General features: G+C 48.1%; 1 protein-coding gene across 1 annotated transcript; it reads left to right on the forward strand.

Moving 5' to 3' along the window:
• Nucleotides 1-159: 159 nt before the first annotated feature.
• Nucleotides 160-11623, forward strand: GLRX5 (glutaredoxin 5). Its single transcript, XM_039254576.1, has 2 exons — nt 160-514; nt 10978-11623. The coding sequence occupies exons 1-2, from the start codon at nt 217-219 to the stop codon at nt 11154-11156; spliced, it is 477 nt and encodes a 158-aa protein (XP_039110507.1). The 5' UTR covers nt 160-216; the 3' UTR covers nt 11157-11623.
• The last annotated feature ends 826 nt before the right edge of the window (nt 11624-12449 follow it).

Genomic DNA, 12449 nt, shown 5'->3' on the forward strand with positions numbered 1-12449 from the left:
TTTAAGGACCACCTCCCACCTGTCGGGGGCCGGCCGAGTCATACGATTGGTAGACTCGAGTAAGTGCGGGCTAGCGTTGTCCAATCACGGAGAGGAATTCGGAGCCGGCCCAATGAGGGCCCCCGGGGGGCGGGCCGGACTGCCGCGGGCCCGGGGAAGGCTCCCGGGGGTGAGCCGAGGTCCCGGGCCGTCGAAGGCTCCGGCCAGCGTGCGGGAATGAGCGGGTCCCTGGGCCGGGTGGCGGCGGCTCTGCTCCGCTGGGGGCGTGGCGCAGGCGGCGGCGGCCTGTGGGGCCCCGGCGTGCGGGCGGCGGGTTCGGGCGGCGGCGGCGGGGGCGGCTCGGCGGAGCAACTGGACGCGCTGGTGAAGAAGGACAAGGTGGTGGTCTTCCTCAAGGGGACTCCGGAGCGGCCCCAGTGCGGCTTCAGCAACGCGGTGGTGCAGATCCTGCGGCTGCACGGCGTCCGCGACTACGCGGCCTACAATGTGCTGGACGACCCCCAGCTCCGGCAAGGTCAGGCGGGGTCCGCCGGGTGGGGGGCGACGGGCCGGGGCCGCTCCGCGGGGCCTGGGTGTGTCGCGCCAGAGCTGTCTGGGGGCTCGAGCGGGGCTAGGGCGCGGGTTACTACTCAGTATTCGGGGTCGGGTGGGGGCATGATCGGCTGGATGTGGGTCTTGAGGATCTGGGCTTCTGGTACTCTTGCCAACTTGGGCATTGGGTAAGTCCTAGCTGTTCACCGGTCCCCACGCTGACCCCAGACAGGCGTTTTGGGGCCAGATCTCTCAGCCTCAGTCGGGGGACGGTGGTGGGGAAGGGAAGCAAGAAGGGATGCATAAGATCCACTAGGAGGCAGGCACTCTGGGGGACACGTTGAGGAGGCTGGCCTCGCTCATGTTAAGGAGCTCGTGCTGTTGATGGTGGAGGAAGGGCCGAGGTTGCCTTTGTCTGAGGCTGGCTGGTGCTTCAAGGCTCAGGGTGTCAGGAATCATCCTCTCTTGTTAAAAGGAGGGCCTTGACACAGCTTTTGGACTACTTTTGGGATCACTTGATGTGGGAGGAAAAAGTCATGAAATTTGTTTTTATTTTTTATTTTTTTTTCAAAGTTTTTTTTTTTTAAATGTATTTATTTCTAGGAGAGAGAGAGAGACAGCGTGAACAGGGGAGGGTCAGAGAGAGAGGGAGACACAGACTCTGAAACAGGCTCTAGGCTCTGAGCTGGCAGTCAGCACAGAGCCCGACGCGGGGCTCGAACCCACGAACCGCGAGATCGTTACCTAAGCGAAAATCGGACACTCAATCGACTAAGCCACCCAGGCGCCCCATGAAATTTGTTTTTAGATACTCAAGGGCAGGTTAGGATCGTGGGGGAGGGGGCGTGCTGGGGCGTGGAGAGGCTTGTGGGCAGAGAGATAAGGAATGAACCCTGTGCCCTAGCAAACTCAAGCTTGGAGCTCAAGGAACCGCAAGGATCAGTGAGGGCCTGGGCCAGATGCAGCAGGTCCTGTGGCATTGCACAGGGGACAGGAGGGAGGGCCCTGACAGCTAAGTAGTACCTCTTCTAATAAGCACCGTGCCAGGAACCTTATTGACAGGCTTTCGCGTATTTTATCTTAGTGGGGGAGGAGGAAGGGGACAGAGGAGTGTGTTGACCTGCCCCTTGGCTTAAGGTCCTGCGTCAGGGTTGGCAGAGAAAGGTGGAGGCTGTACGTACCTCCTAGAGGGTGGCTTAGGCTCCTGCATTCCTGTTAGAAACTTCCAGTGGCTGAATCCTGGCCTCTCCCTGAGCCTAGCGCTATTCTTAAGTTACAGTGCTCCAAAAACAGTTTTACAGAGCCAGCCTTTCTGTTATTCTAGGACTAGAATTCTCCATTTTCTTGTTACCTATTTAGGACTGTTATTCTCCAGTTGAAACGACCAGTCCGTAGTCTTTTCTGCTTGATGAGACTGGCCAGGGTGGTGGAAAGGTTTTGGGTTGTCATCCCTCTGCAGCCTTAAATCCCATCACTTCGTTTTCTTTTCCAGTGGCAGGAAGATAAGGAAAGCAGACTTGACAAAGTTTGCATGAGGAAAAAAGAGAAAGTAAAACTTTTTAGAAAGGGTCCATCCTTTTCTCCAGGCATACAGAAGGCATCCACTAAATGGTAGCTGTCTTATTATTGGGTTATTTTGGTTTTCAAAGTATTCCCTCCCCCGCCCCCCCGCCCCAAATTAATCCCTGGGAAACTCTTGGTTTCTGTGGGGGGAAACTCTTGGTTTCTGTGGGTGGAAACTAGGAAACTAGGAGGGGTGAAAGCAGGTTAATATTACCAGCTTGTGTGATCTTGCCCTGAATTCATGCTCATGATCTGTGTTTTCCTGCTAGAATGCCACTGGTCACTAGGCCTTGGGTTGTGGGTTGTTGTTTTTTTTTCTTTTTAAGGTGGGGGGGGAGGAGGAGGAGGGAATCTGCGGTCTTCACCCAGCAGTGCTGCTCAGCCTAAAAGATAAGATAGGAGAAACTACTCTGTAATCTTTCGGTGGGGACCTTGCCACAGCTCCCCTGCAAATTGCTGGTCTGGCTGTTAATACAAAGGTGTGTTGTTAATAGTCCGCTTAATATGAAGTTTTGAAGGTCTTTGGTTTGTGGTTTCTGCTCTGTTTAATATAACCGGAGATGGGGTACCCGGGAACATAAGGATAAAGGAGGAGCAGAAATAAGAAGGTTGGCTCACAGCACTTAGGTCCCCGTCTTCCATTTCACTGATCTGGTTTCCAGCCTCACATTCTTTTTTTTTTTTTTTTTTTTTTTTAAGTTTGTTTGTTTGTTTTTGAGAGAGAGTATGTGTACGTGAGCAGGGCAGAGGCAGGGAGAGGGAGAGAATACCAAGCAGGCTCCATGTTGTCTTTGCGGAGCCCAACACGGGTTTGAGCCCATGACCCTGGGATCATGACCTGAGCCGAAATCAAGAGTCAGTCACTTAACTGTCTGAGCCACCCAAGCGCCCCAAGTCTCACATTCTAAGTGTTCAGACAATAGCAACAGGAATTTAGCCCTTAAGTTTCCTTTTTTTTTAAATTTTTTAAAAAAAAATTTTAAGCTTTATTTTTTTGTGTGACAGAGAGCACAAGCAGGGGAGGGACAGAGAGAGGGAGAGAGAGAATCTCAAGCAGCCTCCCCGCTGCCAGTGTGGAGCCCTAAAGAGCCCTGCGGAGCCCGACACGGGGCTTGAACCCGCAAACCGTGACATCATGACCTGAGCTGAAACCAAGAGTCAGATGCTTAACCGACTGAGTTGTCCAGGCGCCCCAGCCCTTAAATTTCTTGACCGTTGAGTTTCAGCGATGCCATTCCCATTTTGTTTCATACCAGATTGTTACCTTGGTCAATAAATGTGTTGCATAGATGTTGAGCATAACACACCTTTTCTGTCGCTTAGAAAAAGAAACCCGCAGGCAAGTGTTAACCTTGAGGCTGGAGGCAGGGTCATGTGCAGACGTCCCCCACAGTGGGGATTTGTTTAGCCAGAGTAAGACTTCATAATAACCATTCAGACTCATCATCTCTTTATTCTCTGCTCTTTGGAGTTTGCCCAGAGAAGCTGTCTGTTGCTTGCTTTTGCTAGTCAGTGCTACAGCGGCACCTTTCCCAGACTCAAGGTCACTGCTAGTAACCAGAGAAGGGCTCCTGCAAAACTGTCCTTCCTTTTCTCTTGTGCCACTGCTTTACAGAGGGCCCAGAGCTTGGAGAACATCCACCGACGCTGTCGTGTTCTGGCTGCCTGGGGCCCAAGGTGCGACGCAGAGAGGTCTCAACCTGTAGCCCAGGGAACAGACGACTGTGAGGTCCTCCGGTCTTTTCTTTCTCCTGTTTCTCTGGAATGCACACACAAGGCAGCCACAGAGGGATTGCGTCCCAGCAGACAGATGTCAGCATGTCCAAATCCTGGTTTTATTTATTTATTTTTTTAAATGTTTATTTATTTTTGAGAGACAGAGTGTGACCAGGGGAGGGGCAGAGAGAGGGGGAGACACAGAATCAGAAGCAGGCTCCAGGCTCTGAGCTGTCAGCACAGAGCCTGATGCGGGGCTCAAACTCACAGACCGTGAGATCATGACCTGAGCTGAAGTCAGATGCTCCCCGACTGAGCCACCCAGGCACCCCTCCAAAACCTGGTTTTAACAAGGACTATCTTTTATTTTCCATTGTAAAAGTAACATGCTTATCGAGGAAACTTGGAAATGCCAGATGTAATAAAGCAAATGAAAAAACTACCTGAAAGTCTATATACACCTTTATTAACATTTGGATCTAGTTTCTAGTTGTTGGGTGTTTTTTGTTTGTTTTGTTTTGCTTAAAAAACACATTTGAGATCACGCGTGTCCCTGCTCAGCACTTTGCCCTCTGGAGAGCAGGGAGCCTGTCTGACCAGATTGCCTGAGTACCATGTAGATTGCTTATGTGGAGCAAGCTTTCAGTGATGATTTTAATGAATAAGTAAATACTTCTCTTATTTATCATATGACCTAAACCATCTTCCATGCTCTTTAAAAACAGAAGCCCTCTTAAATTTCTTCGTGTTCAGATCACCATTGTATTCCTTTCAAGAGGAGCAGTGTCTGTTGAATGAATAGCCATTATCCCATTGTTGAATATTAAGCATTTGAACTTTGAAATTTGGGCAACAGTAACAAATCTGGGACCTTGGCAAATGTTAAAAAGTCAGGTTAAGGAGTGGTGTTTCTGGTCTGTGCGATGGATGTGTTAACATGCGGCAGATGAGAGAATAAAATGGTACCAACACTTTGGAGGAGTTACTGTCAGTGCCGGGTCAAGTTGAAGGTGACCCTAGCCGAGGACCCAGCTGCTTCCCTCCTGGGTATAGTCTAGAGTGGGGGCTGACAGATGACCTTTTAAAGGTCTTTGTGAAACAACACCGGTCCATTCTGCCCGTGTGGCCTGAAGGTAGGAAGATAGGTAGGTGTGTCCGAGTCCCAATAAAACTTTATTTACAAAAAACAGGAAGTGGACCACATTTGGCCCAAAGGCCATAGTCTGCCACCCCTTTCTCCAGCGAGGAAGATCCCTGTGTATAAGTTAGAAGACATAAGATTCACTGAAGCATTGCCTGTAATAATGAAAACTTGGCCAGAAAGCATCTTGGTCTATTAGACTGGATAAACAGACCGCAGTGTAGTCAGGTGATAAAAGCTAAGTTGTGGTAAAATGAACTAGATCTAGATGTATTTCATATGACTGAATCTCAAAAACTACAGTGTTCAGTCACAAAGTAAGTTGGAAAAAGGTAATCACGGCATAATGCCATTTGTGAATACAGACGTTACAGGTGTGAAACGGCCCCACGTGTGGCAGGTACATGTGCAGTTGTACGGTTCGTGGGCAGGGGTGACATGCCCGCCAGAGGCCACCTGTGGCGGTCTGGAACCTGGCCCTTGGATTCCTAGAAACCTGGGTGGAAATCCAGGCTCCGCTGTTTGCCAGCCCTGCGACTTCGGTTAAAGAACTTCTCTGAGCCTCAGTTTCTTCCAAAATAGGGATAATTATGCAGTCCTTGAAGGACTTTTACATACATACAGAGGGTATGTATGTAAAACACTTAGAGTGTGAAACTGAGCAGCCCTATCAGCAAGTGAGTATTTTCATGCCGCATGGAATACCTGACTGGTATTTTGTCAGCATTCTTTTCTGCGCTTCCTCTGTTGCACGTATTTCTAGAGAGGTGGGACTGTGCTGTGGAGAGGCTGTCCGCCTTGTACCTGGAATGTGTGAGCTCGATCCTTTCAAGAGTTAGATCTCGTTTCACCTTCATAATAAATCCGTGAGCCGTGGATTTACTCCCACTTTGCAGGTAGGGAGACTGAGGCTGCATCTACAGGCCCGCAACCCACAGCCAGCTGTCCTTGAAGCCATTGCTTTGTTCACTGTGTCACCAGCCTTTGCTTTTCCCCTGTTGAGGGTCTGCTCTTTCCCTTGCTGTCTCAGCTCAGATGACCTCATGGGGTGCTGACATCATTGTTTCCTAGGAAAACTCCAGGTGGAGGCGGTGTGACTTGCCCAAGGCAAAATTACCCTGCCCCAGACTCTGAAGCTCCTCTGATGAAAATCTGTCAGGAAAAAAAAAAACTATCGTTAAGGTGCTCTTATCATTTGTTTGGTGTCCAAACCCGGGAATGAAGTCTAGTGTCCTGAAACGTGATGAATTTTGAAAAGTACCTTTCGAAAGTTCTGAAGTACTTTATTTCCACTCTGGTTTGATGCTTTGGGATATTGATTTCTTTTCAGTGGTGCAGCAGGTGTACATAGAATCGATTTTGTCAGACCATCTCTTTCGTCACCCCAAATTCCTGGTGTCACCCTACTGTAGACCTTTGCAGTCAGTAGTTTTTGTCCCGAGTTGAATCATTGTCATCTATCATCTTCAAAATACAATTGTCATTAAAAATCCATTCTTGGGCACGATTTTCTAATTTTCAGGAGTTTCTCTCTCTGATTCTGAGTTATTCGGAGTGAAATTTATAAGAACTACCAGAGTATATTGCAGGCTTTGAAAATTAAACAGTGTGGGAGATTAGCCATGTTTAAACAGTGGTGAACCTATGGGATTCATTTTAATTTTCAACTTGTGAGCAGTGGTCTCTTATTATCAGAAGTGACTTGCTTCGCACTCTAGGGATCCACTGGTTATCTCCTTAAATATTTAGACTTGTAATCACAGGTCTAAAAAAAGGAACGTAGTGGTTTTTTTTAAGACGCTAAAGCTCTACCTTGCTGTCAGCTGCCTGTAACCTTTGTTAGTCTAAAAACCAAAGGAGAAGGTAGGTTTCATTTTGATAAACTGTCAGCTAGGAGGCACCTAGCCTACTGCCCCACTGCCATCGTGGGCTCCGAGGCGCAGTTCTTCTGAGTTCCTGAAATGTGAGTTAGCAGGTCATTAAGTAAGTTTAATGCCTCCGAGGTTGGGAAAGAGGCCATCTCCCTCCCACGTGACTGTGGGCAGGGGATGTTCAGGAAGCTGGAAAGCCCACTTGCCTGGTAGTTTTAATGGTAGCAGTTGATTCTGGTGGCGTGTCCGCCTCTTCCGTCTGGTCCGGACGTGTGATCTGCAGCAATGTGAAATGTAATGAAGGAGTCAAGCCTAAAGCTCTGGTTGAATGTGGTACTATAAACATGATCGATGGAAGCAATCATTCTTTTACTTAGCGAAGATTTTATTTAAAAAAAAAAAAAACTACTTTTTAGGATTGGCTGCATGTGGTTTTGGGGGGGGACCTCAGGTGGCAAATTTGCTTTCATTTATGGTGTGTTTCAAAAGTCGGTCGGGACTCCCTGAACAAGTCAGTAGCTCTTCATAGTCTTGGAAAGCATCACACAATGCATTACTGATTGAAAAGACCCAGGTATAAAATCTGCCCATAAATGGTACATGGACACAATATAGAAGGTATTTGAGAAAGTTTCAAAGGATTAAAAGAGACTGGTATTTACTTTCCACATTTCTTAATTCCCACACCCACTCCCAATCCCCTGAAAGTAAAAAAAGATGTGTAACCAGCTTCGTTGTGAAAGAAGTTCAGATAGGCTGTATTTAAGGATAAAATATAGTTTATCTGTTAAGTCGTCTCTGTGGCATCAAGTATCAAAATGATGAAAACACGAATTCATCAAGATATTCTAATATATCGAGCTATTTGGTACTCTGAAGACATTCTGATGGTTATGAAGGTTTCCTTTTTTTTTTTTTTTTTAAATGTTTTATTTATTTCTAGGAGAGAGAGAGAGACAGCGTGAGCAGGGGAGGGTCAGAAAGAGAGGGAGTCACAGACTGAAACAGGCTCCAGGCTCCGAGCTGGCAGTCAGCACAGAGCCCAACGCGGGGCTCGAACCCACGAACCGCGAGATCATGACCTAAGCGAAAGTCGGACACTTAACCGACTAAGCCACCCAGGCGCCCCTTGAAGGTTTCCTTTTATTAGTGAGCCCCATACCTCTAGGTGATTTTTTTTTAAGACCCTTGGAGCGGCTTTAGAAGTGTGCTTTTCTGGGGATATAACGTACAGCACAGTGACTATAGTTAACAATACTGCATTGCATATTTGTGAGCTTTTAAGGTAATCTCAAAAGTTCTCATCACAGGAAAGAACCTTTGTAACAGTAAATGGGATCAGGTGTTAACTAGACTTATTGTGGTGATCATTTTGTAATATATACAAGTATCAAATCGTTACAATGCATGCCTGAAATAAGACAATGTCATATGTCAAATCTACCTCAAAAAAAAAGTGTGCTTTCTGGGGCCTATACCACTAACCATTTCTCCATAGAAGTCTGGAGAAGAAAGATAAAGCTCTCGGCTGGGGGGCGGTCTTCAGTGCTGCGATTCAGAGCTTAGTTACTATGTTTTCCAAGGCAGTGCCTTTTTTATTTTATTTTATTTTATTTTTAAATGTTTTTATTTATTTCTAGGAGAGAGAGACAGCATGAGCAGGGGAGGGTCAGAAAGAGAGGGAGTCACAGACTGAAACAGGCTCCAGGCTCCGAGCTGGCAGTCAGCACAGAGCCCAACGCGGGGCTCGAACCCACGAACCGCGAGATCATGACCTAAGCGAAAGTCGGACACTTAACCGACTAAGCCACCCAGGCGCCCCTTGAAGGTTTCCTTTTATTAGTGAGCCCCATACCTCTAGGTGATTTTTTTTTAAGACCCTTGGAGCGGCTTTAGAAGTGTGCTTTTCTGGGGATATAACGTACAGCACAGTGACTATAGTTAACAATACTGCATTGCATATTTGTGAGCTTTTAAGGTAATCTCAAAAGTTCTCATCACAGGAAAGAACCTTTGTAACAGTAAATGGGATCAGGTGTTAACTAGACTTATTGTGGTGATCATTTTGTAATATATACAAGTATCAAATCGTTACAATGCATGCCTGAAATAAGACAATGTCATATGTCAAATCTACCTCAAAAAAAAAGTGTGCTTTCTGGGGCCTATACCACTAACCATTTCTCCATAGAAGTCTGGAGAAGAAAGATAAAGCTCTCGGCTGGGGGGCGGTCTTCAGTGCTGCGATTCAGAGCTTAGTTACTATGTTTTCCAAGGCAGTGCCTTTTTTATTTTATTTTATTTTATTTTTAAATGTTTTTATTTATTTCTAGGAGAGAGAGACAGCATGAGCAGGGGAGGGTCAGAAAGAGAGGGAGTCACAGACTGAAACAGGCTCCAGGCTCCGAGCTGGCAGTCAGCACAGAGCCCGACGCGGGGCTCGAACCCACGAACCGCGAGATCATGACCTAAGCGAAAGTCGGACGCTTAACCGACTAAGCCTCCCAGGCGCCCCAGCAGTGCCTTTTTTTAAAAGACAAACACATTGTATCTTAGGATTGGGGCCATAACTCAAGTTGCTGTGTTTTATTAGGAAAATAAATGTTTGATAAATTATAGGGCATCAAGGACCAGGTTTTGTATTTTTAGTTTGTTTATGTGAAAACCGCCACTCAAGCGACTTTTAATTTTCATGGCATTGTGTTTTGTTTGAACAAGCTGTTGACTTTTCTGTTTTATTTGTCTGCTCGTTTTGGCCATTTAAAAATATCTATAGATGGGGGCACCTGGGGGGCTCAGTCAGTTGAGGTACAACTTTGGCTTAGGTCGTGATCTCACAGTTTGTGAGTTCGAGCCCAGCGTTGGGCTCTGTGGCTGACAGCTCAGAGCCTGGAGCCTGCTTCGGATTCTGTGTCTCCCTCTCTCTCTGCCCCTCCCATGTTCACGCTCTGTCTCTCTCTGTCTCTCAATAATAAATAAATATTAAAAAATTTTTAAGTAAAAAAATATCTATAGATGTGTAAAAATAGCAAATATATAGTGATTAGTGGTCATGTGCCATGCTTTTGATCATCCTCTGTTTTTAATAGAACCGACACATGTTTTCCTGGATGGATATGTTTTTGAACATGTTTCTCATCTCAGCACACAAGTAGGAAGGAAGTAGAATGGTTGGAAGAATGTGAGGAAAGAGCAACCTTCTGTCTTAAGATTGAAACCACATTTTTTCGTTCCTCTTTTGTTAAGAGCATCAGCCTCATGGCCCAGAACTGAACAGAAAAGCCCCGTAGCTGCGCCCTCTGGGTGTCCTCCGAGCCACTCACACACGGCACTGATCACATGCATGCTGGTTGGTTCCTCGTCTTCCAGGAGCTCTTGACCGGGGAGGGCGTCCCCCTCCTCTGGCGCTGCTCCTGGCCCAGGACACGGGCCTTAAGCGAGCTTCGGGCTTCTCCTTGCTTTGACTCAGTCGCTGCGAGTTCTGGGCTGAGCCAAATCCACCTGCCCCGCGGGGAGCCCATCCGAGGGGCTGAAGGGGGTGAGGGCTGCAGTCGGTCATAGGAAAGGATTTTTCTCTGGGTCAGAGACTTAAAGATAAAAACCAGTGACCAACCCAGACAGGCATAAAAGCCGTGAGGTGGGGACTGTCATTGGCAGAGTTGGACCATTGGTGCCTGGCGGACCCATGTTCAGTAGTCCGTTTGGAAATGAAGGCATGGCGTTTCTTTAACATTTTGTCTCCCCGAAGCCACGGCCGGCGGATGAATGGGGAGAATGCGGCTCAGTGCGTGCTGTGGGACTTAGCGGAACCGGTCGGTTCCCCGCCATCAGTCCCTGCGGGTTGTGTGTCAGAGCGTGTACGAGGGCCTCGCCTACTTGGTTGTGGTGTCGCGAAAGCCCTGTGAGATGGGGGTGGGACTGGGTGGGTGGCTGAGCAACTTGTCTGAGGCCTCATAGCTTGTTACTGGAGGAGGTGGGGTTTGAACCGTGACCCAGTTGATGCTAAGGCTTCTGCTCCGCGGCCAGCACCCTGTGTCCCCCAGGGACGGGGGAGGGAGCACCAGCATCCCGCTGGGTGCGTGCAGGAAACAGATTTTGCCACGAAGAGTTCCGCTCTGACCATTGAAATGACACTGGAATGTTCTCTCCCCGTAGGCATTAAAGACTATTCCAACTGGCCCACCATCCCACAAGTGTACCTCAACGGCGAGTTCGTGGGGGGCTGTGACATTCTGCTGCAGATGCACCAGAATGGGGACCTGGTGGAGGAACTGAGAAAGCTGGGGATCCGCTCTGCCCTTGTGGATGAAAAGAAGGACCAAGACTCCAAGTGAGGGCGGCCCCGGGGCCTCCCAGAGCAGCAGGGGCTGCCGGTGCCCAGACTCCCTGCCGGCAAAGCCTTACTGATTCTGGTCTTCGCTCTCCAGACGGCAGCTGCTCGCCCAGATTCCTCCAGCCTGTAAGCAGTTGGGTGATTTGAGTGTGTCTGGTGTTTGGGCTGCGCATATCCTATTGTGAACTTAATTATAACCACTGCACTGTAATAATTCAATGTTGTATTAGGGTATCGCTGTAAACAGAATCTGTTCGGAGACTGTCATTTGCTCCATGCCTGATTCAGGAGTAAAACGAGGAGCTCTTGAATCATTCTTCATGAGTCCTCTGCACATGTGTCCGTCTGCAAAGATAATATATCTCCCCAAACTTCTCGTAGCTTCTTCTGTTAAGAAAAATGATGGACAAGGAAGAAGATGTGATAACTGGGGTGTTGTTTTTTTAAAATAAACTGCCAACCCGGGGATCCTGCGTGTGAGTCGTTCATTCTGAATAGCAGAAAGACTGTACCTTACTCTGCTCGGGCCTGCTGCAGCAAAGTCCCACAACCTGGGGCGCTTCTGAACAGCACATGTTTATTTCTTTTGGTCTTAGGAGCTGGAAGTCCAAGATCAAGGCTCTAGCCCAGGTTAGCTGTCTGGTGAGGGCTGTGCCTGGTTCATAGACGGTGTCTTCTCACCGTGTCTTCAGGAGGAAGCTCTCTGGGGTCCCTTTTATATGGCACAGATCCCATTCATGAGGACCCTGCCCTCATCTGATCGCCTCCCCAAGTCCCCCTCCTCCAGCACCACCATTCTTGGGGGTGGGTATCCACCTCAGAATGATGAGGGGACACGAAATTCAGTCTGTAGCAGTGTGCATTTTACGTGCCTCTGACCTCTTGTTTTTAGAAACGAGGAGTGAATCTCATACTCTTCTGTTAAATTTGATATAAAAATGGCCAAAAAGTATGTGATGGTCTGATTTCGCCAGGGAAGGTAAGCCCTGTGAGTGCCAGGTGTTGACGGTCCAGCCGGGCGCCCAGGCGGCCGGCCGAGAAGCAAGTGGCCGAGGCTGGAGGAGGCAGCCCCGCTCGCCTGCCCCTGAGGTCTGGTGCTCACAAGCTGAGCTACTGGCAGACAGGGAGACGTCACCAGAAATCTTCCGAAGACAGGAATCCACTGAGCATTTTATTTTCTTAAAAAATGTGGTATATACACTATATTATGTAGAAAACACCCTGAACACCCCACCCCACCAAAAATCTACCAAAACTGATGAAGGAATTCAGGAAAGTCATAGAATTTAAAATC

Source organism: Hyaena hyaena, unplaced genomic scaffold, assembly GCF_003009895.1.
Source record: "Hyaena hyaena isolate Hyena2069 unplaced genomic scaffold, ASM300989v1 scaffold_493, whole genome shotgun sequence".
Taxonomy (NCBI): Eukaryota; Metazoa; Chordata; class Mammalia; order Carnivora; family Hyaenidae; genus Hyaena; species Hyaena hyaena.